At 51.5% G+C, this 26,829-nt stretch overlaps 11 protein-coding genes across 11 annotated transcripts; 4 read left to right on the plus strand and 7 right to left on the minus strand.

Annotated features, from left to right (window-relative positions):
- Positions 1 to 3,036: 3,036 nt before the first annotated feature.
- On the minus strand, positions 3,037 to 5,032 carry N7458_008052 (transcription factor domain-containing protein; the record flags this gene model as incomplete). Its single annotated transcript, XM_056911434.1, has 5 exons — positions 3,037 to 3,611; positions 3,666 to 3,928; positions 3,993 to 4,202; positions 4,271 to 4,861; positions 4,917 to 5,032. The coding sequence occupies 5 exons, from the start codon at positions 5,030 to 5,032 to the stop codon at positions 3,037 to 3,039; spliced, it is 1,755 nt and encodes a 584-aa protein (XP_056764260.1).
- A 1,017-nt stretch (positions 5,033 to 6,049) lies between these two features.
- N7458_008053 (MDR family MFS transporter) lies at positions 6,050 to 8,190 on the plus strand (the record flags this gene model as incomplete). Its single annotated transcript, XM_056911435.1, has 9 exons — positions 6,050 to 6,310; positions 6,362 to 6,438; positions 6,505 to 6,556; positions 6,607 to 6,781; positions 6,831 to 6,854; positions 6,892 to 6,984; positions 7,040 to 7,543; positions 7,595 to 7,755; positions 7,816 to 8,190. 9 exons carry the CDS (start codon positions 6,050 to 6,052, stop codon positions 8,188 to 8,190), a joined length of 1,722 nt encoding a protein of 573 aa, XP_056764261.1.
- A 546-nt stretch (positions 8,191 to 8,736) lies between these two features.
- On the minus strand, positions 8,737 to 9,426 carry N7458_008054 (40S ribosomal protein eS12; the record flags this gene model as incomplete). Its single annotated transcript, XM_056911436.1, has 2 exons — positions 8,737 to 8,877; positions 8,970 to 9,426. 2 exons carry the CDS (start codon positions 9,424 to 9,426, stop codon positions 8,753 to 8,755), a joined length of 582 nt encoding a protein of 193 aa, XP_056764262.1. The 3' UTR covers positions 8,737 to 8,752.
- A 606-nt stretch (positions 9,427 to 10,032) lies between these two features.
- Positions 10,033 to 14,076, minus strand: N7458_008055 (putative histone deacetylase complex subunit (Hos4); the record flags this gene model as incomplete). Its single annotated transcript, XM_056911437.1, has 3 exons — positions 10,033 to 10,245; positions 10,305 to 10,489; positions 10,560 to 14,076. The coding sequence occupies 3 exons, from the start codon at positions 14,074 to 14,076 to the stop codon at positions 10,033 to 10,035; spliced, it is 3,915 nt and encodes a 1,304-aa protein (XP_056764263.1).
- Positions 14,077 to 15,361: 1,285 nt separating this feature from the next.
- Positions 15,362 to 15,583, minus strand: N7458_008056 (uncharacterized protein; the record flags this gene model as incomplete). Its single annotated transcript, XM_056911438.1, has 1 exon — positions 15,362 to 15,583. The coding sequence occupies one exon, from the start codon at positions 15,581 to 15,583 to the stop codon at positions 15,362 to 15,364; it is 222 nt and encodes a 73-aa protein (XP_056764264.1).
- A 23-nt stretch (positions 15,584 to 15,606) lies between these two features.
- On the plus strand, positions 15,607 to 16,777 carry N7458_008057 (putative 3-oxo-5-alpha-steroid 4-dehydrogenase; the record flags this gene model as incomplete). Its single annotated transcript, XM_056911439.1, has 3 exons — positions 15,607 to 15,702; positions 15,793 to 16,279; positions 16,377 to 16,777. The coding sequence occupies 3 exons, from the start codon at positions 15,607 to 15,609 to the stop codon at positions 16,775 to 16,777; spliced, it is 984 nt and encodes a 327-aa protein (XP_056764265.1).
- Positions 16,778 to 16,924: 147 nt separating this feature from the next.
- Positions 16,925 to 17,863, minus strand: N7458_008058 (uncharacterized protein; the record flags this gene model as incomplete). Its single annotated transcript, XM_056911440.1, has 2 exons — positions 16,925 to 17,656; positions 17,759 to 17,863. The coding sequence occupies 2 exons, from the start codon at positions 17,861 to 17,863 to the stop codon at positions 16,925 to 16,927; spliced, it is 837 nt and encodes a 278-aa protein (XP_056764266.1).
- A 308-nt stretch (positions 17,864 to 18,171) lies between these two features.
- N7458_008059 (peptidylprolyl isomerase) lies at positions 18,172 to 18,826 on the plus strand (the record flags this gene model as incomplete). Its single annotated transcript, XM_056911441.1, has 3 exons — positions 18,172 to 18,303; positions 18,434 to 18,536; positions 18,672 to 18,826. 3 exons carry the CDS (start codon positions 18,172 to 18,174, stop codon positions 18,824 to 18,826), a joined length of 390 nt encoding a protein of 129 aa, XP_056764267.1.
- A 263-nt stretch (positions 18,827 to 19,089) lies between these two features.
- Positions 19,090 to 20,459, minus strand: N7458_008060 (UDP-galactose transporter HUT1; the record flags this gene model as incomplete). Its single annotated transcript, XM_056911442.1, has 2 exons — positions 19,090 to 20,161; positions 20,227 to 20,459. 2 exons carry the CDS (start codon positions 20,457 to 20,459, stop codon positions 19,090 to 19,092), a joined length of 1,305 nt encoding a protein of 434 aa, XP_056764268.1.
- A 737-nt stretch (positions 20,460 to 21,196) lies between these two features.
- Positions 21,197 to 21,835, plus strand: N7458_008061 (uncharacterized protein; the record flags this gene model as incomplete). The annotated part of the gene is made up of 1 exon (XM_056911443.1): positions 21,197 to 21,835. One exon carries the CDS (start codon positions 21,197 to 21,199, stop codon positions 21,833 to 21,835), a length of 639 nt encoding a protein of 212 aa, XP_056764269.1.
- Positions 21,836 to 22,146: 311 nt separating this feature from the next.
- Positions 22,147 to 26,633, minus strand: N7458_008062 (uncharacterized protein; the record flags this gene model as incomplete). Its single annotated transcript, XM_056911444.1, has 6 exons — positions 22,147 to 23,123; positions 23,179 to 23,400; positions 23,456 to 23,542; positions 23,610 to 26,085; positions 26,158 to 26,518; positions 26,578 to 26,633. The coding sequence occupies 6 exons, from the start codon at positions 26,631 to 26,633 to the stop codon at positions 22,147 to 22,149; spliced, it is 4,179 nt and encodes a 1,392-aa protein (XP_056764270.1).
- Positions 26,634 to 26,829: the final 196 nt, after the last annotated feature.

Below are 26,829 nucleotides of genomic sequence, written 5' to 3' on the forward strand. Positions count from 1 at the left end.
GCCCACCAGCTCTCCCAAACAGGAAGGCACGCCCCCGTCTGGTATAAATATTTCCTCCCTCTCAGCTCCCTCCAAAAATTTCTTCCTTCTTCAACTCCCCACTCCTCATCCACTTTCTCCACTGGCCTTCCAAGTTCCAACCTTCTTGTGGCCCACCAGGTCGCTCTCCCACTTCTGATCCCTGACCCACCTGGCCTTTTAACCTTCTTCAGACATCATGTCTTTCTTCGAGCAATACCTCTTGTCCTTTGAGATGTCTTCTTCCTCTCTCGTCTCATCGACTGGGTCCCCTCAGCCTCAATATTTCTCGTGGCCCTTCTTCTCTCCTCATGATATCTTCTCATCACCTCAAGATTCCTTGAAGTCGTTCCTCTCTCGACGTCGTGTTGATTCTTTCTCTGCCACTGATTGAGTTCATGCCTGGCTATGTCTAGTCCTCTGAATCTCCTCCTGTCAACGACACGTCCACGACTTGACACGTCCACAACACAACGTGTCCACCTGGCCCTTCATCTCTTGGCCCTTGGCTCTTCAACCTCCATCAGCCACATCGACCTCCATCGACCTCCATCAACCTCCATCAACCTCCATCAACCTCCATCAACCTCCATCAACCTCCATCAACCTCCATCAACCTCCATCAACCTCCATCAACCTCCATCAACCTCCATCAACCTCCATCAAGCTCTAATCTCCAGTCACAAGGTATGCCCTTCAACTCATCATGAATATGCTGAATGATCGTTCAACCGTTGCTTTTACAGGTTAACTATCTATTCGTTGACTTATCTCCATCATCTGCGTCTTTTATTTTGTCTTCGCTTTATTTTCTCTTGGCACAGTCAACATATCATTCTTCTTGCTTGACTTTCATGGTTTTCACGTTTTGAAAGACGTAAGTTTTACTCATTCAATCACTGCCCTGTTACTGAAGTCCTTCTCCAGATCCATCATCATTCACCCACAACTTGATACCCATTGAATGCTTGTCCTTTTGTCTCTTCAATCTCTCAGACTCGGTTAGCTGCAAAGTCTCTCCTCATCCAAAGTATGCTGACACAAATAAGGTAAAGAAAACAAAAAGCAGACACCAAAAACAAAAATCGAAAAGAAAAAACCTCGAAGCTTTCGCCAGCTTCTTCCATTCTTCACCACCTACCCCTCGATCTGCCAGCCTTCTCGCAGCCACGAACATTCCCTTTTCGCATTCGTCTTGGTGCTTGAGTCGATTCCTTCTTGAACAGGCATCACGTAGCTGGAAATTCCGGTTTGCGTGTCAGGACAAATCCAGAAGGAACTTACGTCAAGCCAGTCTCCAAATGCACTGACCTCAAGACAGATTTCCCGAACCGCATTCCACCGAGACCTCTCCGATCCACATCACGTCTTTCTCATGGATTGAATTGAGAGAGAACCTTCTGAACAGGCGTCACGTAGCTGGTCCCTCAGTTTGCGTGTCAGGACAAATTCAGGAGGGACTCCATTCAAGCCATCCAATACTTCCACCGAACATCAATCCACCGAATTCTCCTTTCAACGTTCCACCGTCCCACACATGGGCTGATTCAAGTTTTTTCTGGGCAGGCGTCACGTAGCTAGAATTTTTAGTTTTGTGTGTCAGGACAAATCCAGAGGGGGCTTGAATCATACCCGTCGCCAAGTGAACCGCCAGAGCAACCCTCGTCTCCGCACCACGTACCACGTCCACGATCCCACCAAGACTACTCCGATCCACATCCTATCCTCCCATTTGGACTCGACTTGAGATTCTTCTGAACAGGCGTCACGTAGCTGGTCGTCCAGTTTGCGTGTCAGGACAAATTCAAAGAGGAACTCAGCTGACACAGCAGCTTGACGCATCCACCTTCGTTCACCGTCCTGATATCATCTTTGCAACTTCGATTCTTCAATCTAATTCTCTCGGGCAGCTTGGTTGGTACTTCTCTTTGAACAGGCGTCACGTAGCTGGACTACCAGACTGCGTGTCAGGACAAATTCAAAGAGAAAACCAGCTGATGCAACAGCTTCACGCATCATCCATCGATCACTCTTCTTTGTCGTCGCCAACTCGGTTTTCGATTCATCTACGTCAACACATTGGTTTGGGTCAGTCTTTGAACAGGCGTCACGTAGCCGGCATGGCGGTTTGCGTGTCAGGACAAATTCAAAGATGGATTAATCCAAGCACGATCATCGCCAGCCACAACAATATCCATTGACAACCTTTTGAATGGCTTCTGCTTTGAAAGATTCGGATACTCGAACAACAAGCTGGGAGGAAGATTGAATCTTGATGGGAGCATATGAAACTTGGATCTCTAAGATTTGTTCTTCAATTAACATTTTATCTGGCATGTCTCAATCTACATGCTGAAGTAGCTGCAGAAATATCGCAACCCACAATACCATCAAGATCTCATTCAATTTTCACAGACTTCAGACAGTAGATGAATATTTACCAGGAATAAAGGCTGAGCATAGTTTGTATTCGGTTGGATTCATTCATTTGAAGTGCGTTTGAATGATACATCGCAATCAGATACCGGAAGGCTTGGTTGGTACTGGACTTCGGGCAGTTTATAGACTCAACATCAAGTTAGCTGGAAGGAAGCTCATTACTCTAATTTTCTTCTTATGGGGGAGGTTTCTAATCAAGCAAAGTTCTCCAGGAAGCTGCTAATGATTCGTATCTCATAATGGAGAATTCGAGGCGAAAAGAGGTCTCTAGAATTGTTACAGTCAGTCAGTATTTAAACAGAACGAAACCACAACCTGAGGTTCCATCATTGCTGTTGCGAGTGGGCAATCGCCTCGCGATCCTCCTTTGGGCAATGCGGGTAGCCTTCTCGCAGACAAGCTCTTCCCACAGTCACCACTGGTATTGTAAGTGAATACTAGTTATTGGGAAAAAGAAGAGGTCATTATTGCGCCATTAAATTATTAAATTATTCGGAGATTGTTATTATGGTACAGTGAACAAGTTTCGTCGAACTCATCACGATCGAAAACAGTCAGTTGAAAAGCACCCCAACAACATCACATCGAACCAAATACCTCCATCATCCACGCGTCATCAAACCCATTCATCGGCAATATGTCAGCAAGGATTGCAGGATTAGGTGGATCAAGCGTAGTCTCCACCCCGTTAGAAGGTAAGCTTGGATACCATATCTCCATGAGCTTTGGCTCCCATCCTTCTTTAATGCACTGGACCATCGTCTTTCCCTTTTCGAAGATGTTCCATTCTGGCTGGTGAGGTACTGCGAGGTGGTCCGCGCATTTCTTCATCATATAGCCCATTCTGTCGAGATAATCGAGAACATTGGCCGTGTTTCGCACAAGTGTCTTATCCCAAGCAGGGTCATCGAGGATTGAAAGTCTGTACAGGCTCACGAGGGCGCGGGAAAATTGGAAGAAGATAGTGAAGGAGACGGCCATGTACTTTTCGGTTGGCACAGATAGCCAGAGATCCAACCAGGATTTTGCTGCGTGGAGAGATGTGTAGAGACTTTCTAGTCTGTGCAATTCTGGCGAGTTGGGTGTAGAGGGTTCTCGTAGGGCGACCTCATGGATGGTGAGTTCAGCGTTGGCAAGATATAAGAGGATAGATCCTGTTTCGTGGTATCAGCAAGAGTCAAGTTCAGAGGAAACAGAGCAAGACATACTGTCCTCTTGTAGGTGACTTGGAATTGAGCTCTTGACGGATTCAAGCTGAGATTGAAATGCTTTGGTATAAAAGGTGGATGGGAGGTGACTGTCTCCATCACGTTGCAGATGGTACACCTTATCCATGACTAGATGGATCTTGACTAGTGTGACCAGACGCTCATCATCGGGACATTCCTTGGCATTCATCAGAATTGACAAAGACTCTTCCATGTGTGGAGTCCATCTGAGAGCATCAATTCTTGACATTGTCAATGCAACACTGGGGACAACGTGTTAGCGGGGTATCTCATGCAATGACAGAATAGACACGAGGTCTCAAATACCTTGATGTGATCAAGAAGCAACCCAACACGGCTCTTCGCTCTTCCAGTGTTCTGGAGGTAGGGATATTCGGCTTAGCACCTACGGCACATTTGAAGGCTTGCATGGTTGAATATTCTGTGGGAACTGGTTTGTTGATGCCGAGATCACAAACAAGGCCCATTACTATATGGGCATAGAAGTTGAGGAATGGCCTTCGAGAATACACCGTCCTACAGGTGATTGAACATCAAATGTTTAGCAATGGTGAATGAAACTGTAAGCAGGGGTTTGGACTTACCATGATATAAAAGTCATGATCCCAAGCAGCATGTCCATGCTTGGAGCCACATCCACAAGTACCTTTTGGTGAATGAATTCGGTGATTTTTAAGAAGACAGAATCCCTTTGAATACTCCCCGGTGTCAAAACGGCCATAATGCATAGCCAGAAGAATGGCTTTTCTTGGCGTAGTTGCTGTGAGGTCATATGAGAGGGAATGTGCACGAATGGGAGATATTTCATATTCTCCGTGCGGAAGAAAGTAAGAGTCTGTTCGGCCGTCTCCGGAGAAATCGGAAGAGCAGCACAGAGATCCTCTATTGTGTTGCTACTTTGGGGCGGTGACGCCGTTGCTGGCGGGGTAGGAATACCCTCCGAATGATAGCTGCATGATGAAGCAGTGGCTTGACTTTGTGAAGTATGTTGCCCCGTGGCTGGCGATGTGGCCTCCCAATCGGTGGGGATGCCGGTTGGCGCGCCGCTAGTCTGGAGCAATGATACAATGTTATCAAGCTTGGCTTCTAGTTGAGCCGTTCTCGAAGCAGAGGAGCGTCCATTTCGCTTTCGCACTGTTGGTGATGGCCGACATTCTTTACTGAGCCGTTGGCATCTAACACAATATCAGTTGACCAAGTATTCTTCTCAACCATCGCTGCACTACTCACCTTTCGCAACCATTTCCAGCGGCAAGAAGAATACATTTGCTTTTGGCACGAGAACAGTTGATACAAGCCCGGCCGTAGGGTGCAGGGGTCCCACTTTGGAGTTGGGTGGACGCCATTCCGATATCCGACCGTTGGAGTTCGGGTAGGACAGAGAATGTGCCACGCAGGACTTCACGAGGGGGGTGAATTTCGGGGATCGAGCGCCACAAGGGATTCACTAGAACATATATCCGCTGCCGATAGAAACAAAAAAAAAAATCCAGGGAGATTCCCCAACACTCAACGAGCAACGAGGCTTGTCTTGAACAGTCGGTCGGGATTGAAACGTCGAAATCCGATTGACTTTGAGATCTCACACGAAGGCTGTGACTAAGCAACTGCAGTTTTACCTCACTATAGTTACCTCCTGGTAGGAGCGTCCAGCCCAAAAATGATCAAATGAGGATATCACCAGCGTGGAAATTTTCATTCTGAGTACATGAATGTTCAGTCAAACAGAAGATCCAATGTCCCCTTCCATCCGTTTAAAGAGAAAACCGTTGAGTTTGAAGAAAATACAGGATATCTTCATTGCCTTCAAGTTGACCAATAGAAACCCTCGGTGAATACGGGTCCATCTATCTATTCATCCGAGTCCGACGGATAGATTATTTGGGCCAGGTTGAGGCATCAAATCTACAGCTCATTCGAATAACAAATCGATGATTTTGCTATAAAATAGTTCGTAGTTGTCAGGCTATCTGAGCCACCTATGGCTCCCCAAAAGCCTTTGCATTATCTACTTCATACATCAGAGGCATTCCACTCTGCCAGCCTGAAACGCGAGCCTCGTCGGGATTCGGGATTCGGATTTTACCAACTCCCCGCGCGACAGCTCCGAATCCTGTCAACTATGGCCATAAACAGTAGGCACCAGCTCCGAATTACCAGAAACGATATTAAATCCCTGTAAGGCCGAAGACATTTTACAGCTCAAGTTCGTATATTTCGATGGAGTTATGGAGTTAAGAATCGAGTCACCGGTCTTATTCCCTATAAGATAGTGTTTTAGACTTCCAATGCTAGAGTTCGTTGTGCTTTTTCTAATTTTCTAAGCCTGAGATCTGGTTGTTGACTTATTGCGCAACTCCATTATGGCCGAAAAGTTCCCTAAGCTTGATGGTTCTGACTCTCAGACGGAGGAAGAGTCATCCAATGTCCAGGAAATTTCGAAGGAGCTTAGGTCGGATACTAGCTCGACGGGGGAGGGCTCGGAGGAGGCTACCAAAATAGCTCAAGAAACTATCAAAAATGAAGAGCGGGAGTATATTACAGGCTTCAAACTGGGGATGGTGGTTGTGGGTGTCACCCTGGTTTGCTTTTTAGTACTTCTCGATACTTCTATCATTGTCACGGTGAGTTGCCCTACGAGTCGCCTCGCCTTCCTGAAATGCTAATGCTTCTAGGCCATTCCCGTGATCACCACTCATTTTCATTCTTTGGAAGATTTAGGTTGGTATGGTAGCTCATATCAGATTGCGAGGTAAGCTTTCTAAGCTTTCTTGGATAGTACTAGTCTGCCATAGTTCCGTGTTAACACAGCATCCAGTGCCTGCTTGCAACCTCTAGCGGGGAGGATCTATACAAACTTTCGAACAAAAGTAAGTCACTAGGGTGCGTTTGTTAGCAGTCTATCCTAATTAAGATGCAGTGGGCATTCATGTCTTTCTTCTTCGTTTTCGAACTAGGCTCACTCCTCTGCGGTCTGGCGACCTCTTCGAAAATGTTGATCGTTGCTCGCGCAGTGGCCGGGCTTGGGTCTGCAGGACTGATGAATGGTTCCTTGACTATCATTTCGTCCTCAGTTCCTCTTCATAAGTCGCCACGTATGTATGTCGATCCCGTGAATCTGATCTTTAGCTAACAATATCACAGCTCTTATCGGGATGATGATGGGGTGTAAGGCAATCTCAGTCCTCATTGTGTTGCATTGCAGCTAACATCTCCTTCCAGTCTGTCAACTCGGAATCGTTCTCGGTCCTCTTCTGGGAGGAGCCTTTACACAATATACAACCTGGAGATGGTGTATGTCAGACCCTTCTTTTGGAGAAATCCCAGAAAGCGAAAACTTATCCATCCACCAGGTTTCTACATCAATCTTCCCATCGGCGCCTTGGTTGCCCTTCTCCTCGTCTTCATCGATATCCCCGATCAAGCAGCCAAACCTCCCTTCAAAGAAGTGTTCAACACTATAACCCACAAACTCGACCTCACTGGCTTCGTGCTATTTGCACCAGCAGCAATCCAGCTCCTCCTCGCCCTTGAGTATGGTCAAAATCAATACCCATGGAATAGCGCAACCGTCATCGGTCTTTTCTGCGGAGCCGGTGGCACATTCATCCTCTTCTTGGGTTGGGAATACCGTCAAGGCGATAAAGCGATGATCCCTCTTTCAATGGTAGCAAAGAGGAACGTCTGGTCAAGCTGTCTGGTGATGATGTCCATTTTCGCTATCACGCTGTGTACTACTTACTACCTTCCCGTGTACTTCCAGGCCATTCAGGGCAAGTCTCCCATGTTGAGTGGTGTGTACATATTGCCGAGCATCTTGTCTCAATTGGCAGTGGCAGTCACTTCTGGGGCTTTAAGTAAGTACTCGCCCTCGTTATCTCTTATGTACATGCGCTAATGCCATTCAGTTGGGAAAATGGGATATTACCTTCCATGGGCCGTGGTTTGTGGAATTCTGACATCCATTGGCGGTGGTCTCCTCTCGACACTGACCCCCAACACCACCACTGGGAAATGGGTTGGATATCAAATCCTTGCAGGAGCCGGTCGTGGAGCTGGTTTCCAGACTGTAAGGAACCCCCCTGCCTGCACAACTGGTGCCCTCTGCTAACTTTGATTCAATATACAGCCTATCATCGCCGTCCAAAACACACTCCCGCCCAGTCAAATCTCAATCGCCATGTCGATCCTGATGTTCATCCAGACCCTTTCCGGCGCAGTCTTCCTCACATTTGCGGACGTGATCTTTTCCACTGGTCTTAAATCTCTAATACCGAAGTATGCACCCGGCGTCAGTGCTCAAGCTGTTATTGCTGCAGGTGCCACTGGTATACGGGACGTGGTCTCCATCCAAGACCTTCCTGGGGTATTGAAGGCTTATGCAAAGAGTGTGGATCATGTGTTCTACTTGGTTGCCGCGATGGGAGTGTGGGGATTGATCTTCTCTTTTGGAATGGGTTGGAAAGACATTCGGAAGAAAAAGGCCCCCTCTGAGCAAGTCTGAGGGACTCGGTTGGCAATTCTTCTCCACTCTTTGTTTGGTGGAAATACTTAATAGATACTGGACGTTTATAATTGAGGGACAATCACGAATTATAGAAGGTGCGCAAGTGTAATGACCGGTGCAAGGCCTGTTAGAACAGACATGGCTTCTACAGATGTAGAAGGGAACCACAACTACAAGACATCCTTGCCGTTGCTACCCATCCACATGCTCGATTTTACAACCTACAACCCTACACCGAGAAACTACGACTGAAGAAAGTTGTCATCACATCATCGTGTTTTTGTCCAGTAGATTTTAGACGCCCAGATGCTACAGTACCACACCCGAGCAAACGGGTCTAGCACAGAGAGACCGCCAACAGACACCGAGAATCCCAGAGTACCCCAAACAGCAAGTCCGACTAGCCGTAGCGGCCAGACCATGATTTGAACGTGTTCCCGTAAATCCTCCGCAATCGCCCATCAGCGAAAATCCACTCATCAAGCGAACACCTGGAAACGTCGCCACCTCCTAGAACCGACAGCACGACCTAATCCATGAGACTGGATTAAAGGCACATTTACTGCTCGGTCTGGAAGTAGTTGAGGAGGACGGAGCGCTCCTGGCTATCCTCACCCCAGTCCTTGACAACGACGCAAGAGCAGTTGACGACCTTGCGGGCGTTACCCTCACGGTCAAGGGTGCCTATAAGACAAACGCATTAGCACAATGCCCCCAGTCAAGCCAAACGTCTGACGAAAAGGATAATTTTTCGAAGACCGGGGGGAAAAACTTACAGAGACCGACCCACTCGCCGAGCATCTTGCCATCGGGAACCTTGATCAGGGGGATCTTGTGCTCAGAGCACAGGGCGACGACCAGCTTCTTGTAGGCCTCCTCCTCGCAACCCTCGTTGAGGACACACATGTGGGCCTCACGGCGGTCGAGGGCCTTGGCAGCCTCACGCAGACCACGGGCAAGACCGTCGTGGATCAGGGAGATGCGCAGGACACCCTTCAGAGCGTCGAGGACGGACATCTGGCCAGAGCCAGCGTCGGCGGAAACCTCGACCTCATCGGCGGCGGCAACGGGGGGTTGGACTGGGTCTCTTCTCCGTCCGACTGTGCGGGAGAATGTTAGCTTTTGTTTGGGTCGGGGCTTTGAGGGGTGGTGTGGATGGCTGCGATGATGGAGGTCTGTATTGAGTATCCCAGAACGGCGTTGTGATTCCCTGCGTCTAGCATTGAGATTCATATGCGACGACGAGGTGTCGGGGCCACCAAGGTCCGTCCATGGCGATATCTCAATTCCAAGTCCTCATATCGTGTGCGCCGTAGACAATGTTCGTTGGGGAAAGCATGCAGCCTCGGGAATTCAGCGTACCATTTTGTTGTGCAGGTATGTTCGATTTAAATGTCGAATTATCCTCGAAGAGTTAGTTTTGAGTGATGAAGTTCGGCGCTGGGAAATTTTTGGTGGGGATTTGGACTCTTTCGGCTGTGTGTGCCCTACGCTTATGTCATCATCACGTGGTAGAACTCGCATCTGCCACTGTCCCAATTCGGAAGAACCACTACACCTACTTTCTTCTAGATACTTAAGAATTTTATCTGGATGTCAGTACCATGGCACTATCCATTTACTCTGTCAATACCACATGATGCAGCAAATCAGGCGGATCTCGCCAAGTCCGGATTCAAGCTACCGAACAAAATAGATTCGTTACACGAAAGCAAGAGGTATCATAATCGTACAATCAGATTCCGCCCTTTACATCACCCGCTGGAGTTCTGCCGATCGCGCCAGCGCCTAGTAGCGAAAGAGGCTGCAAAGAAAGAGACATAGAGAAAGGCAAGAACATTAGAAGTATGTACCGGGTCGAGGGTAGCCAGGGCCATGGCCATTGAGAGCCCCGATGCCGTTCGTGCCCGTGGCAAAGGTACTGGGCACAAAACCATTCGTCTGGTGGGAGGTGCCTGCGGAGGGCTCCGGGTCGAGGTGCATGCTCACAAACTCAAGCTCGAGGCCGTTGAGATGGGGGATGTGTGGGACGAGGTCCATGAAGTCAGAGAGCTAGCAAGGGAATAGGTTAGCAGGATGCATCAACGGTTTGAGAGCCAGCGTCAACTTACTCTGATCCAGAAGACATGTTCCATCTCGAAATACTTGGGTCGAGTCTCGCAATCCAGCTGCATGACCTCTCCAAAGGATGCATTATGGTACTTGGGGTCGTCCGTGTAGACCAACATCCGGCGTGTGCATCGCCAAAGGTTCATGCGTTGGGTTGCGGTTGCTTTGCGTTTCTCCCAGCTGGCATCTGTGCCAATGATATTAGCCACCGGAGCAAAATATTGAAAGATCTCTGCAAAGACCAGAGAGAAACTTACATTGAGAGAGCTGCAGGTCATTGGTAGCCAGCAAGGGAGCGACCAAGTAGTTCGGAATCCATTTCTCGTCCGCCACATCACTAGCACAGACAGCGTCAAGTTGGCGGGTAAGAACAGTGACCAAGGGCATGAAGTTCTTGAGCCAGGAGTGACTTCGCGCGCGGGGATCATTGGAACCCACAAAGTTGGCAGAGGCACGCAAGCGACCAGGCAGGGCATCACGACGGCGTTGCTCCTGAGCCTCCTGCTCACGGCGCATTTTGATCACGCGAGCCCGCTCCTGTTCCAATCGCTTCTGGCGCTCATCTTCAGCTTGCTTAGCCCGGCGCTGCTCCATTTCTTTGCGCTTGCGTTCGTCTTCTTCAGCCTTCTCACGTGCAGCACGTTCCGCTTCTTCCTTGGCCAGACGCGCACGCTCAGCTTCTTCCTTGGCCAGACGCGCACGCTCAGCTTCTTCCTTGGCCAGACGCGCACGCTCAGCTTCTTCCTTGGCCAGACGAGCACGCTTAGCTTCTTCCTCGCGGCGCTTCTCCTCAGCAACACGTTCCTCTTCCGCTTTCTTCACTTCGGCTTGTCGACGCTTCTCTGCCTCAATTTCAGCTCGCTTATCGTCACTTGAGACCTCGGGAATGGAGTTGGGCGTAGGCTCGGGGGGCTCGGTCTTCACGTCGCCGTTCTTCTTGGGTGGATCGGAATCGGTTGACTTCTGGGAAGAGGTAGGTTGAGAAGAGGAATCCGACTTGTGAGATGAGGGGTCGGGTTTCTTTGAGGTCTCAGTTGATTTGCGTGACGCAGGATCGGTGCCTTGTGAGGCTTCCTCTTTCGGCCGACGTTGTTGAAGTTTGTCTCCATTGGTGTCTTCTGCTTTCCGCGGAGGCCCATTCGGCAGGTTTGATGCTTTCTCTTCTGCCAGCACACGTCGCTTCTTCTTCCGAGCTTCTGGCGACAGTCGATCACTATCCCCGTCCCGTGAGCGAGATCTTTCGGGAGAAGTATCATTTCGGATGCGCTTGAGAGAGGATGTGGAATCGGGAGCGGTGTCGCGGGACCTGGGAGCTTCTTCGCGCCCGGACAAAGAATCGGAAGACATAAGGCTGGGTCGTCGATCGCCATCCAGAGGGCGACGCCCAGCAATCAGACGTCTCTTTCGAACTTCATCTGCTCGAGCAACTCCGCTGGATTCACTGCCTCTCCGTGCTGAGGGGGCAGCCTTGGGCTTCTTGGGCTCTGGTCGTGCTGAATCATGATCAGAGCTGGCAAGAGCATTGTCATGCGCATCTCGTGTATCTCGTGTCTCCCGCGAAGTAGTCTTTGAGCGACCGCCAGCCGCCGCGGCTGCGGCCTTCTTCTCTTCGCGGCGCTTCTCCTTCAGAGCGTCATGATCCTTGGGGAACCTTTGACGGTTGGCATTGGGACTGCTGTCGTTGAGCTTTTTCGTGCGAGCCACAGGCGAGGAAGACTCTCGGCGGGCGCTTCGTTTTTCTTCCTTGTCCTTGCCGCGGGCACGGCGCGGGGACGAGAGATCCTTGCGTCCCTTTCCTGAGCCCGCGTAGTTCTCATATGCCTTCTTCAGGATATCATATTCTTCCTCCCAATTCTCGCCTTGGCGGGATCGGGAGAGTTCATAGTAAGTCTTATCTTCGAACAGTCGGCGTGTCGGGTCGAAGCCGGGCTGACCCAGAATGAGTTGAATGTTGTCCATGTTGCCTCGACCAATGGCGGCAAGCATGGGAGTGTTATAACCTGGTTTATGGCCAGACCCGCGCAGTGGGTTTGGATCCGCATCTGCGTCGCCGATGGCGTACATGAGAGACAACACATCAAAGTGGCCTCCCTTGGCAGCGGCAATCAGGGACGCATTGTCAGCCTTTTGCAAGATATTCAGGATGCTGACCACGCCCTGCTCGTCACCCTTGGCGGCAAACTCGCGCAAGTTCTCGGAGGTCGGTTGTGTCCACAACAAGTCGTTGCGGGTTGCTTCGCTTCGACCAGTCTTGCGACGACCAGTTGTGCTCGACATTGGTGGTGGACTTCGAGAAGGACTGGCCACAGACGCTCGTCGGGACCGTGGCGGCTTGTCAGGTCCAGCTTGCTGCTCTTCGGATCGTCGGCCGGGACGGCAATTCGCCTTGGCATCCGCGAGCAACTTTCGAATCTCATCATACTCATCATCCTTGAGGTCCGTCGGTACTAACTCGTATGGTTCATCTCCAGAGGCATTCACGGTTCGAGGATTAGCACCTGCCTCAAGCAGCAGTTTCACGACCTCTACATTCCCATTCTCCACTGCATCAATCAAAGGTGTGTCCTTGTCAATGTTCTTCGTGTTGATCTCACAGCCCGCGTCCAGGAGGAACTTGACAATCTGTTCCTCCCCGTTGAGCGACGCGACCTGCAAAGGGGTATTACCGGCGTTATCGGGGACATTCAAATCTTCCGGACGTTCGCCATAACGCAAAACCACATGTTCGTATTTCCTGTCTGCGCATGCGCGCGCGAGAGGAGTGCGACCGCTCTTGTCGCGCAGTTTCTTAGGGCCTATGTGCTTCGCAGGCGACGCAAACGCTCCCACTCCAGACCCGAGCTTCCGTAGGTGGGCACTGGGAAGCGGTGACCCACTGGCGGATGAAGAGGTGGACTGTCGGTCCTCAGAGGTTTGCCGCTGGAACCCAGTCAAGAGAGGCGTAGGAACCTTCTTCTTAGAGGGTAGTTGCGAGCCGGACGCAGAGCGTTGGTGAGAGGGGCGACCGGGAGACACCGAGCGAGTACTGGCGGAGGGACGGGAAAGGCGAGCGTGATTGATGTTTTTGAGATCGCGAGTAGCGTGAGCAGTCGAATCGCGACGGCGTTCCCTCTTTTCATCCACACTGTCGCTGAAACTGCGCTTTCGATAGTTGCGCGATCTCTCGGGGCCATCATTACGACCAACCCTCTCGTCCATCACGTCCTCAGAAACCGATGGCCCTTCATCCACCTTCTCAACTTTCACAACCGATGGGGGCGAGTCAGCTCTGTCCAGCGGGCTCCGCGCCCGCGAAGCGCGATCCTCGCCATCACGATCGATGCGAGGTTTCTTCCGTTGAGCGCCGTCCACTCCATCAACGCCCGGACGATTCGGATCATGTCTAATGTGTTTCCTTTTCTTCTCTGGCGACAGGGATTCTCGACCGGATTGAATAATTGTTTCCGCCTCTGAGTCCGCCTTGGGACTAGGCGGGCCTTGCTCATTCTCCTCCTCGTCCACCGGATGCGATCCAGCGCGCTCTCGTCGGGGTGAAGCGGGTGCAGCAGAGGGAGCCGATTTCGATGCAGCTACCGGTACAGAAGCAGAGTCTGCAGCTGGGGCTGCGGTAGGGGCAGGAACCGGGGTTGCAGCCTTGTCCTTGCGGTCGGGAGACAAAGGCCGTCCCGATGGGCGCGTGTCTGCTGCATCGCCATCCGTCTTCACCGCCGCGAGAGTGTTATTTGGTCCGACATCTAGGGCAGTGGGGAGGGAGACAGCCTCGACATCACTCATAGCGATAGCACTCGATGAGGGAGAATTCCGCTCGTCATTTTGGGAGGGACGCGACAGGCCTGAGCGACCGAACTTGGGGACGACAACGCCAGCAGTGGGACGCAGGCGCTGATCACGGCCACACAGCGAGGATGATCCAACAATCCCAAGGGTTCCAACAGGATTCACAATTTCGCCGGTCGAGACTAGAGAGGTCACGCTACCTCAAACGAGTAATTATAATGAGGCGAGTGGAAGGCGACCGGTGGGAGGTGCTTGTGTGTGGTGGTGGTGGTGGTGGTGGCCACTTGAGAGTTGGAAACACGGGACAGGGAAGAAGAGAGAGATTCGGTATATAATTAGAATGGAGTCGGAGTTTCGAGAGTCGGAAGGAAGAGAGGCGGGTGGAAAGGGAGAAGATTAGATGGGTGGATAAGGTGGTTGGGGAAGGAAAGGAACAGGAGAAAGAAGCGAGAGGGAAGAATGCAGAGGAAGAGGAAGAGGAAGAGGAGGAGACGAAGAAGGAGAAGGAGAGGAGGAGCGAGTTGGGAAGACGAGGAGACGGGGAGGGGGCCGATCGAGTGGGCGCGGTGAATCATCGTCCACCGAATCTTGGGGGGGGGCTTTTTTTGGTTTTTAGGGGGAGCCCCATGCCCCTACACTTGGGATAGTCCAGACTTGGAATGGGAAGTTAGTGGAGGGTAACATGAAAAAAAGACACTTGATTATTCGAATTATTAGGGGGGGAAAACTGGATGGGAGTGATGGCAGAACAGAGAGAGTGTGTCCATGACTCCATCCAGGAGTGGTAGCATCCTCCTCAGAATACTGTACAGTATGCTGCTTCTCCGCACCCATCGACTCCTGCGCTCGTTAAACTGTCCACCTGTTCTCGCGTCCCCGTCCTCTCCCCCCTCATCCTGAAAAGATTGAAATCTTCCTCCTCGTCTGCGACCGTCTCTCGCTGCCCCCATTCCAGACGCAAACCCAGCAAACTTGCAGGCTCCACTCGTGTGGCGATCGTCCTCGATGCGGCCACTCAGCGCCCTCCCCCCAAAACCTGGTCGTATTCGGTTTTTGCCCAAACACTCTCTGGGACGGTCGCACCAGCGAGCCACTGGCTCTTGGCCCGTTTCTTGCTAACCCGTCTTTTCCTAGCGCGGCCTGGAACCTGCTGGGACGGATTTCACTAGTGACCCGGACGAGTAAGCTTGCGAAAGCTCCGATAAGACGGACAACAGTCCACAGTTGACTGACACTCCTCGTCCCCTCATTTTCATCGTCCCAGACGAGGATCCCGGGATATCTACCGTGCCTTGTACTCGGTATCCTGCTCTGTACCCTGGATATCCGCCGTCCACACAGCAGATCCCGGATTATTTGGAAGCTCAAGGCGGTCGCGTTTCGGGGGGTCCGGGCGATCAGCGACACTTCGACTCCACTGCTCAGCTCTAGTTTTCTGCCTGGACACGCCGCGCAACCCAAGACTAACTCGATCAACGACCATCAATCCCACTCCATCTGACATCGGCAAGGACCTTGCGAAAAGAAATGGACCTCCTCACGCATGTCGATACTGCCATGGAGGCGGCACAAATGGATGCCATCGACGCCTTACGCGCCTTCTTCCTCCTCGCTGCCGCCACGGTACGGCCACCGCGCGGCGCCTTGCCTCACCAATCACTTTCCACCACGATAAGCTAACCCGGCTCCTTCTTTTGCTTCATGATTCTCTAGACCGTCTCGGTCAGCATTCCCTCCGCGCTGCGTGACCGTTTCCTCCGTTATGGCCCCCGTGCGACCGCGACGGGCTCCGAGCCTGTCGCCGGGTCCCGGCCAGCAACTCAAGCCCAAGCACAACCCCGATCCTCGGGGTCGGGGCTCCTCGATTACCTCGCGACCTGGCAGGTGCCGCACAGCTACTTCGCTCAGTTCTATGTTGCTTCTGTCGCATCGTCGGTGTTCTGGGCGATGCAGCTGTGCTGGCGCGGGCCTGTGTTCGAAGCGATTGCGTCCCGTGTGAGCGAGGAGCATCTGAAGCAGTCCATGTCGCTTACACAGGTGCTTATATGCTGGGTTCTCCTGGCTATTCAGGGCTTGCGACGATTGTGGGAGAGTTTCGCCTTTGCAAAGCCCTCTTTGTCGAAGATGGGGTTTGCGCACTGGTTGCTTGGGCTGGGATTCTATCTCGCCGCGGGCATTGCTATTTGGATTGAGGGATCAGGTATGCCCATTTCTCGAACCAACGCCCTCGAATCCTTTAACCGAGGACCTAAGACGACAAAATGTCGGGTCAAGTCATGCTAACAGTTCCACCTCAGGCGCAATTCGCACCCGCAGCCTCACGCTGGCCGATCTCCAAATTACCAACGCGCCCACTGTACGAACCTTCCTCTGCGTCCCGCTATTCCTCATTGCCTCCGGTCTGCAGCATGACTGCCACCACTTCCTCTTCTCCCTCAAGAAGTACACACTCCCGGATCACCCGCTCTTCTGTGGCATCGTCTGCCCGCACTACGGCGCCGAGTGCCTAATTTACTTGTCTCTCACGTACCTGGCTGCACCACCAGGCCAGGTGGTCAACAAAACCATGCTGAGTTGTCTAGCTTTTATAGCGGTCAACCTGGGGTTGACAGCACAGAATACCAAGACGTGGTATATGCAAAAGTTTGGCCGGGAGGCGGTGCAAGATCGATGGCTGATAATTCCATATATCTACTAACAGCCACCGAAATAATCAGGCAAACATATAGATCAATGAGAATGCTATTCTATCCATCTCTACAAAATGACTGTACCAGATACACGGCAATAAGGACAAGGGTATAAGATACAAGAAACAAACCATATCACAACAAGAAAGCATCCATCACCGACCCAAAAACTTCAACGTATTCCCCACCTTGGCAACCTTCAAAACATCACGATACGTCAAACTCGTCCGAGTCATCCTCTCAAACGATCCCCCCAGAAACCCGTCCTTCTCCCCCAACAACCCCCAATTACAAACCGTCTCCGGCCCCAAATCCCCATCCACCACTCTCTCGGCAATCCCATGCAGAAAATCCGTATACATCTTGCCCCGAGTAACCAATAAACTCCTCCTCTCTTGTAATACCCGGAACCGTGGGACCCTCAGGTACTCCAGCTCCGACTCCGGCTCTCCCTTCGAAGTAGGCGTATTCTCTTCCTCCGCGTCCTTCCCATAAAAATCCAGCACAATACCCGCCCCCAAGCTCACCGTCGCCACGAGCGGATAATACGCCGGTCCATCCTCGTGCGGCATAATCCCCTGGCCAGGTTTGTACTCATTGATCAAGACGTGGTTCGGTGCGCCGTGCGGTGCGTCGGCGAAGATGCCTAGTTGCTTGAAGCGGGGTTCGATGATGGGCGTTGTCAGCCAGGATGGGAGAGCGGAGGAGAGGAGGGTGTTGGTTTTTGTTAGTGCCGAGGGCCAGGTTTGTAGGCGGCGGTGCGTTAGATGGGTCCAGCGGGGGGAGGGGGCTGATGAGATCTGTAGATGGGTGGTTAGTTGGGATGTTGAATCGTGGAGGTTGGTTGATGGAGGAGCGTTGGGCTGGTGGGTGCGGGAATGGAGGAGCTATGGGTACGGTTTATATGTGGTGGATATCTGCGCTGAGTGTATGTCATGGACTTCGACTTGGGTTAGGGGGTATTGTGGGACGAGATTGGACAGACTCACCTTTTGTAGCAGGATCTGCTCTTCTTCCTCGGAGATAAAATTGGGTATGTAGAATGCATCGTCTGGAAGAGAGGTGATGCGCGCCGCGTCCAGATCATAGGCCATGTCGCCTTGTAGACCAATTACACAAGCTGTAGATACCCAGATCTATCTTTAAGAAAAGATAGTCCAGTCAATTCTCAGAATCTCAAAAAGGAACTCCGAGCAAGACAATACTGTAATCATCAATCAAAGTAGTCCCCCACGTCACACGCTGCTCCTGCCTCAGGCAGCATGCCCCACATCGTCAGAACCGTCCAAGCAAACATTCATCAACTCTGCACGCCAGCCTAAACTATTTAAACTATAGAGACGAAGACACACTTGCAAGATCCAAGGATCTCAAGCAAGATATTTTCAACACGCTTTTGACCATGGCCCCTAAGAACAACGCCAAAGGCGGCGACAAGAAAGGCGCCGCGGCCAAGGGCAAGGGCAAAGACGCCGGCAACGACGACAAGAGCAAAGTCAAGGGCGCACAGTCAATCAACGTGCGGCATATCCTGGTCAGTTCAAGCCACTATCTATGGATTTACTCTATCTCTCCTTCCACATTGAGGCATAACATTAGCCTCTACTGATGCGGACCTCGTGATATCCTGGAACAAGAGACTAACAATGACTATGAACGCACAGTGCGAGAAACACGCTAAGAAAGAAGAAGCCCTCGAGAAACTGCGCAACGGGACCAAATTCGATGAGGTCGCTCGTGAGTTCTCGGAGGATAAGGCGCGGCAGGGTATGTATTCTATCTATCTAGTGAACTCGGTTCATCTCATCTCTTATTGTTTCTTTCTTTGACTCTCTCGCGGCCATATGCTCGGATGATTATGAGAAATGTACAGGATAGGATTGCTAATGTATTATGTGACAGGAGGTTCCCTGGGTTGGAAGACTAGGGGAGATCTGGATCCGGCTTTTGAAAATGTTGCCTTTGAATTGGAGACTAGTACTACAGCGAAACCCAAGTATCAGGAGGTGAAGACGGGCTTTGGGTATCATATTATCATGGTCGAGGGGCGCAAGTAATTTTGGATTTTTGAGTGAGCTGGGATGAGAGATGCCTTTCCATGTAATGTTGATCCATGGATTATCTTGTCTAGGGTACAAATGATACCAGGTGCTACGAACCAAGATTTGGCTATTGCTCTAGTTATGTGTATCCATCCACTTCGCCCTAATATGTCTCTTCGCAAAGCATTGGTCAAGGTATATGATAGAGATTTTAGTTCGATTCTGGCATTTCCCTATGCATTCTATCAAACAAACAAGAATACAACTCACAAACCCATCTACTGCTCTTTCTTCGCAGCCTCCAACTTCGCCCGCTCCTTCGCCTTCTTCTCCTGTCGCTGTACCACCGCCTCAGCACCAATCCCACCAAAGACCAACACAATACCCAACCACTGCCCCGGCTTCAACGAGTGTCCGAACCAGAACACACTGAGCAACATCGTCAACATCTTACGCGTAACGGTGACCGTGACAAGAAGCAAGGACGAAAACCGCGACAGAGTATGGAAAATAAACAACTGGCCAACGGCACCACACGCCGCAAAGCCCAGTACATGGTTCAATGCCTCAGGGTGCCGCGACAAGAACGAGATAGCAGAATAAAGCTCCGTCTCCGTGGACGGGGGAATCGGGAAGGGAAGCAGATTATGCAAGATCCCGCTCTGTGAGACGTGCGGCATGATCAGCAGATACGCAGCGGTCAGGGCAGTCGATAGCACATTCTGCGCAACCATCATCTGCGGGCCTGTGAACTTTGTATAGAGCTTCGGCGATGTGAAAACGTGGTCTTGCGTGGTATTCGTCAAGCCATCCAGAAGCAAGTTAATCGAGAGCAGGAAAATACCCCACATCGAAGAACCGGATTGCTTTGCCGCCGACGCAGCGACCTTCTTGCTCGTGCCGGGGTGGTGGAGGGTGAAGGTTGCCACGCCCAGCGTGACGAGGAGCACGACGCCGTACTTGTATAGTGGGTAGCGCTTGCGGAAGATGGTTAGGTGGAGGGCCATGACGGGGAGCAGTTTGCATGACTTGGCGAGGATGAAGGTGAGGTAGTCGATGTGGGCGAGACTGGCGTAGCCAAAGGGGGAGGCTAGGGAGGAGGAGATGCTGACGAGGAGGAGGGGGAAGAGGATGCGGCGTGTTGGGAAGATGGAGGGTATATTTTGGCCTTTTGGCGTTGAGAAGAAGAGGTATAGGAAGCCTGTGATTACGGCAAAAGTGGACTGGATGGTGTTGAGGACCAGGGAGTAGGTGAAGCGCTCCGTTGGCGGTTCTGGTTCGGCGGCGGATGGGGCGCGCAGGGGGTAGCTTGTGGTGGTGATGGCTTCTTGGAGGACACCCCATGAGAGGCTGGATGGTTTGTTAGTTTCTTGCATAATAGGAATTCCGTGTTGTACGTTTAGGGGACGACTCACAATGCTGCATATATACCGAGGACACAGATGAGCAGTTGCATCAAGCCAGGGCTATCCGCAACTGGATCCGGCACGACGGCCACTGGAGAAGTGGCTTTGCCGTTGGCGCCTGAATGTGCGATCGCGTCACCATTTGCATGTTTCTGCGCTGCTTCAGGCTCGTCAGGGAGAGTGTGCATCAACTGCGATGAGGGATTGCGCTGGAGCGGCGTAGTTTGCTTTTGCCGGCCCATTGCGACGGACTGTGAGACTCGGACTCGAACTCGGCAAAAATCACGGAAACAAAAATAAAGAAGGACGGACTGTAAAGGAACGTTGACACCGGGCTCGCAAAGGAAGTAATAACGGATAATCCCCCTTAGACCCGCTGAGCTTTTAAGAAATTCCCCAAAAAGATGATGCCATGTGTTCTTAGCTCAGGCTTATCGATAGTCGGCGCCCCACTTGAGCCCTGAAGAGTCGCCCAAGTTTGGCCTATCAGGAACGCGTCAAGGTTTCAATGTACATACATGACTTCTTACGGAAAGATCCCATGTGCCCTTGTTACACGTTGCCAGGTTTTCTTCTCAGAAGTACCCCTCGTTGCTAGAGCCCTTAGGAATATGCAGATTCAGCGTCAATTAAAGTATGGGAGACATGAAAAATATAGCTCCAAGTGACCCACTAGTGCTCTCGTGTTCAGAATTGCCCATCCCGAATATCAAATAATGCGATGTTATACCTATTTTTAAAATATCTCAATTCTACGTACTCAGAATAATCTCCGTATGTATTATGTATCTATTTTGAGAACGATGACAAGTGAATCTATAGATTCGAGCTTGGAAAGCGGTCAGCCCAGGTCACACTCTTCCAGAGGGCGGTGAGTCACTTCCGCCCAATTTATCCGCCAAATTCGTAGAAAAAGCCCGCCATGCAAATCAGTAGCCAAACACACCCCAGAAGAAATAGCCAGCACTCAAAGCACAAAATGGCTTCTCAACAAACACCGCTCCCTTCACTGGAACCATCAGCACTGACAAAACTCATCGAGTCCGCCTCCGCCTCCGGGAACCCCCTCGCCGCGACCACAATCCAGATCCTCCATAATCTCCAGCACCAACATCTCTGGACATTCCTCCAAATCCACGACATTTCAACGACTTCAAATGCCACAGACCCAAACACCCCAGACTCAATTGCATTTAATGACCCGCAAACCTTGATCTCCGGTATTCCACCGCACCGCGTATACACGCACCCAGATGAGCAGCTATATATGCTGGACAAGGGCATCGCGGAGGATGATCTTCGACCGGAAAGACTATTCGTGATTCCCACGGCCCAGGGCCAAAAGTGGAGTCTGCGTCGCATGGCTGCAGCTTTTGATTCCCTGGCTGCTCTCGAAGTTTCTGAGAACGAGGAAGCGGTGTCGAGCAATGAGTCTGTGGATCCTGAAAAGGCAAAGAAGCTCGATGAATACTACGAGCGAAAGGAAAGGGCTCGGGAAACGAAAGAATGGGGCACCAGGCGAGCCCTTCTCGCAATGACGAATAGGGGGATGGGTGGAGAGGGCACGGTCGTCTACTACGTCGTCCAGGAAGGTGACGTCAAGCCGCGGCAGAACTGAGCCGTCATGGACTGTGAATGTCTCATGGCCTACAGAGTTACTCTATTCAGGATGGAGGTATAACTCAACTCGGGAGCAAAATTGTACTCATATTGCTCGAAAATATCTGCGAAGAAGCGAAATGGGGATTGGCATCAATACATACGCGAAGATTATCTCACGAAAACATACAGTCATGGAGCTGCCACCGGGTATAGTGTTATGTTGCAATGCAAATGCGAGGGGCAGAAGAGTGCAAAAAATCACGCCACGGGAATTGTACAGGAAAAAAGAGACGCTTCAAGGGGGAGGATTTTCGGGGGACGCTCAATTCAGATCAGCAGGTTCTCCCGGTCATTCTTCTGGACCTGCTCCTGCTCATGGCGACAACTGGTGCAGTATCGCTCATACCACTCCTTGATGTTGCCTGTGTTTTCGGCGAAGATCCGCTCAGCCTGGGCAACCTGTGCGGTTGCGTCGCCTTCGGCGGTGTTGCCTCCAAGAAGAATCTCGACTTGACGACAGCGGCGCAATTCATCCCGAAGCCACCGTTCCCACTCGGTCTGAATCACCTCCTTTTCAATACTGTTCACCACGCGCAGGGCTACCAAAAGGTTATGCCTGTACATCCCGAGACGCTCTCGGGTTTGCAAGAATCGCTTGGTCGCACTCTTGGCGACTGTGTCGCGCGGGTTCGTCGTGCTCAGGGAGAGAGGTAGCTCCGCGTATCGCATGCTGTGCTCGTTGAATGCTCCAAAGCATGTGCTGGTGCTCCCGTTGTGAGGCCAAATAGTCGAGTTGGCGACTGCTTCGTCAATGTCTCGAATGTAGATAGCCTTGCTCATGACCATATTTGGTTGGACACCGAGCCTGGACATGAAATTGCGTGCATGTCGCTCGTGCCACCAGTCCCAGCCATCTCTGGAGGTATAGAAGCCGTTCATGAGGGCACTCGTTACCAGCAAGACCAAGATGACCTTGTGCGTGCTCAAAGTCTTGAGAGCCCACCCAACAAGGCCGAAAGAGGACTGCATCAAGAATGATAAAGCACTTTCCAAGAATGACAGGACAGTCTCCATGACGAGGTGTAGCATGGTGCGCTGGGTGCGCTTGCGGGATTCCAACTTCAAATTGCCACCAGCACCTGTGAATTGAGTCACATTACTCTGGCGGCCGACATGGCCGAAGATGGTGATCGCTTTCTTGGTACGACTGTGCGCACCCAGGCGACGCACTTGGTCACTGACCAAGTCAACGAGATCCAAGGCGTCCTGTTCCAAGTCGGCCCCCGCGCGCTTGTCAATAATATCTAAACACATAATTAGAATCAAGCTTCGTAAATCCAGCAGTCCACTTTAACTCACTTTTCAGGCCGTAGGGTGACTTGAGCCACTCAACCTTGGTGTAGATGGCCAGCTTGCTCTTGGATTTTGTCACAAAGGTGATCACAACCTTGCTGACAAGACGGAATGAGCGACGCAAGGGGAGATGCCACGGGGTTCGTTTGTCAGTGATCACGTAACAGAGATGATCGTTGAGCACATCAATGATCTGATAATCTGAGATGGCATTGTTGCGAGACCGTCCTGATTGGAGATTGAATTAGCAAGTTGCAAAGTTTATTCCTGGGAAAAGTCTCACCAAAGATATCAGTCGTCTCGATCTGATAATGAAAGTCTCTGCGAAGATGCCGTGCCTCGGTGCTGGCCCAAGGCCCTTGTTTGATCTCTTCACGGCCTGAGTTAGTACATCGAAATTCTGGTGCATCTCAAACTCTTCCGAATGATCTACATACCTCGAGCTTGGCGTTCATGAAGCAACAGCTGCCATACTGCGCTCTTATCACCAAATAGGATATGGAACAGTGCCTTCGGGCTAACGTCGAGTATCTTCTCCACCGCCAGAACAAGATCACCTTGAGGAACGTACTCCACAGGTTGGGTGGGTAGTCGGAATCTCGGATGATCTTTACCACGACCATCCTTGCCTCCATCGATGTCAAGATCCTTGTCGATGTAGATAGGAAGGTATATATCATGGCCATTTTTGGTGTCTGCTCCAGACGCTACGTCTTCCCAGCTGTCCGCGCTGGCTGGTCGGATTGGAGAACCAGTGTCCATCTTGATAAGCTCTCTGAGAATCCCTTCAAGAGTCATCGGTTGTACGGCAATGGATGCTTGAATCAAAAAGTTAAGACGCTTCTGGAGCAGTCGAAGAGGCTCAAGGAAGGTCTTGATGGTGATTCGACCAGGGGTATCGCTGCCCAGCGGAGGGATCGTGTGAAGGAAGAGGAAATCACAGTCACGCCCAGAAGCAGCAGTCACCTCCTTGATGCTGTCCAAAGCGGCGCTGGTAGTCAAAACCAGACCAAAGTGGTGGCTGTAGAAATAAATGCTGCGAGTTGTCACGTAGGCTCTGCCAGGGAATTCTTGCTGCTCGTTCGGACTCCATGTTGCCCTGAAAACCAAAACCAAAGGTTCCTTCTTCTTGACATCAGGGAAGAGCAACCGGAATTGGGCATCCTGGATCTTCAACGGCTGTGGATAGATGCTAGGATATTCGGGTTCAGAGACGATAGCTCGTGCAGCTCGTTGAATCTTTGACGCATCCTCTCCGTCGAGACTGACGGTCTGTCGATGACGGGGTCCAGATGGCTGCCAAGGTGTTGTCGATGCACTTGGAAGGTCTGCTTGAGCAGCAACATTCTGCTTATCAGAATCGCTCATGACAGAGGCCGGGCGGCCTTCAGATGCGCTCTCCGGATGATCACCATTTGTATAAGGCTGTTCCCGCTGAAGCTTGTTGATAAATCCCCAATTGGAGCTACCCCACAGGTTGGCCATCATACCACTGGGCATTCCGCCTGTGCTATCAACAAGTCCAAGTCCAATTCCTCGTTCGCTACTCACTACCACTGCAGCTTTACTCATGCTTGTAGGCGCTGGAGGGTTAGCAAGAGTAGCAGGGGCGAGGCTGGCCCCGGGCTCCTCCAAGCTGCTTGAGCTGCGACCCCGGTTGCCCTCGCCATCCCGAGCACTAGCGGCTGCGGCGCCTGCATAAGGAAGAAGGTTATGACTGGCGGAAATGAGACTAGCAATACCGCTCGCAGGGCCAGGAATCGACGGGGACACGGGTGCAGCGTTGTTAGACTTGCGGTGGAGATCCAACTTTTGAATAATCCGAGACGTGTGCTCCCTAGCGTTTTCACGGGCAGAAGATTCATCCAAGCCAATAAGCCGTCGACTGCTCACGTCGGTACTATTCCGCATAGCAAGTCCATCACGGTCTGGCACTGGAAGTGTCGAGCTCCGTTCAGAATGAGACGGCTCATCACTCAGGTGCGGAGTGAGAGACTCGCTCGGATCGGCAGTAAATTCCGGGGCAGGGGGCTGCGATATCGAGAAAGCAGGATCTTGAACTGTGACTTTCCCAGAAATGGATAAATCGGTGCTCGTGGGGTTTTCCAATGCCTTCTGTTTGGCGGCTTCGAATGCGCCGATCCATTCCATGAGCTCCTTTTGGGTTTCAGCCTGGAGAATGATATTATTATTCTTGGTCTTCACTTGGAAGCAGAACCGTCGCTCCTCCTGGAAAGCAGGGCGAATGCTGCATAGGAGCACGCCAATTCGCTCGCTCTCTTCAACGCCACCAGTACGGGAACCTTGTACAAGGCATCCAAAGATACCGTGCTTGAGAAAGGCCCAACGCCTCACCCAAACTGTGCGACTAGGTCTGCCTGACAATGTTCGCAGATTGAGCCATCCTTGCTTCTCTGGTCTAATCTCCTTGCCCATGTTCAGCGTAGACAGAGGTCGAGAGCCGAGGTACGGGACAGTAGAAATTGAATAGTCCTCGAGCTCGCGGGGTGGACGGGCCACCACTTCTGCAGCCTCCTCAATTTGTTTCCGCGTAGCTAGAAGCTCACGCTTGGCAGAGCGGTCACTCGCTTCCATCTCATGAACCCAGCCTTTGATACGATCCATCTCGCCTGACCACTTTGAGAACGTCGAGCTGTTGTTGTTGTGGAACAAACGGAACTCTCGCCATTGATCAAAGGATACTCGAACTAAGAGTCGATCAAGCGCATTGCGTACCTGGGGAGCTTGCACGGAAAAGTCCAAGGATGCTCTCAGGTATGCTTTGCGAGCCTCATGAAGCTGGAAGGCTTCTTCCCTCAACGCGGAAGCTTCTTTTGACTTTGATTGCGAGGCATATCTGGCTTGGAGGTAGTCGTACTGCTTCTGGGCAAGCTCGAGAGCGCGGCGGTTCTCCTACATCAATGTTAGCCCTATCACTCACCCGTAGTACGTCCACAAACAATGCAAAAGGCGCCAGCGTTTTACCTTAAAGTGCCGCAGATCTTCATGGATGAACACACGAATAGGCTCGGCGATCAGGGACTCCATCTTCTTAGTGGCCATCACCAATCCATTCCAGAGATCCCTTGATCCTTCTCCGCTTCTTCTCATTGCCAAGAGCGTATAATCATGGTCGACGACGGCCTCGGAAACGACCAGAGGGTTGGAATAGGAAAGGAAGCTATTAACAACACTCTCCATGGCCACCACCTCGGAGGCGAGCTTCGCCGCAGCTTTGGCATACCCATCGAGCCATCTCTCAATGAACTCAAACTGGTCGCAGAAGTGGAGGGTAGTCGCGCGGAAGGTCGGCGAGTCGAGCGCAGCCTCTTTGAGACCAACGGGACTAGCAAGACGGGATATCATTAGCATTGAGACCAACAGCATGCATGCATCCAGGCTTACACGACGCTCACGAGCTTCCCGACCTGGGGTAACGGGGTGTGCGATTGAGTCGACATCTAGTGCATGTCTCCAGCCACACACTTGACGTGAACAAATAGAAAGCACAACAGTGCGATGCTCCAACAAGATCCTTTCCAGTAACTGAGAAACCAGACCAGAGAACGAAGGAGGTATTAAAGGAGCCTGGAGAGAGCTGCCCACGTGCTGGTAAGTGTCGTGAACCTCTTCAGTCTCGGTTGGCGGTGATCTAAT

Source organism: Penicillium daleae (genome assembly GCF_028827525.1).
Source record: "Penicillium daleae strain IBT 16125 chromosome Unknown utg000007l_segment0_segment0, whole genome shotgun sequence".
Taxonomy (NCBI): Eukaryota; Fungi; Ascomycota; class Eurotiomycetes; order Eurotiales; family Aspergillaceae; genus Penicillium; species Penicillium daleae.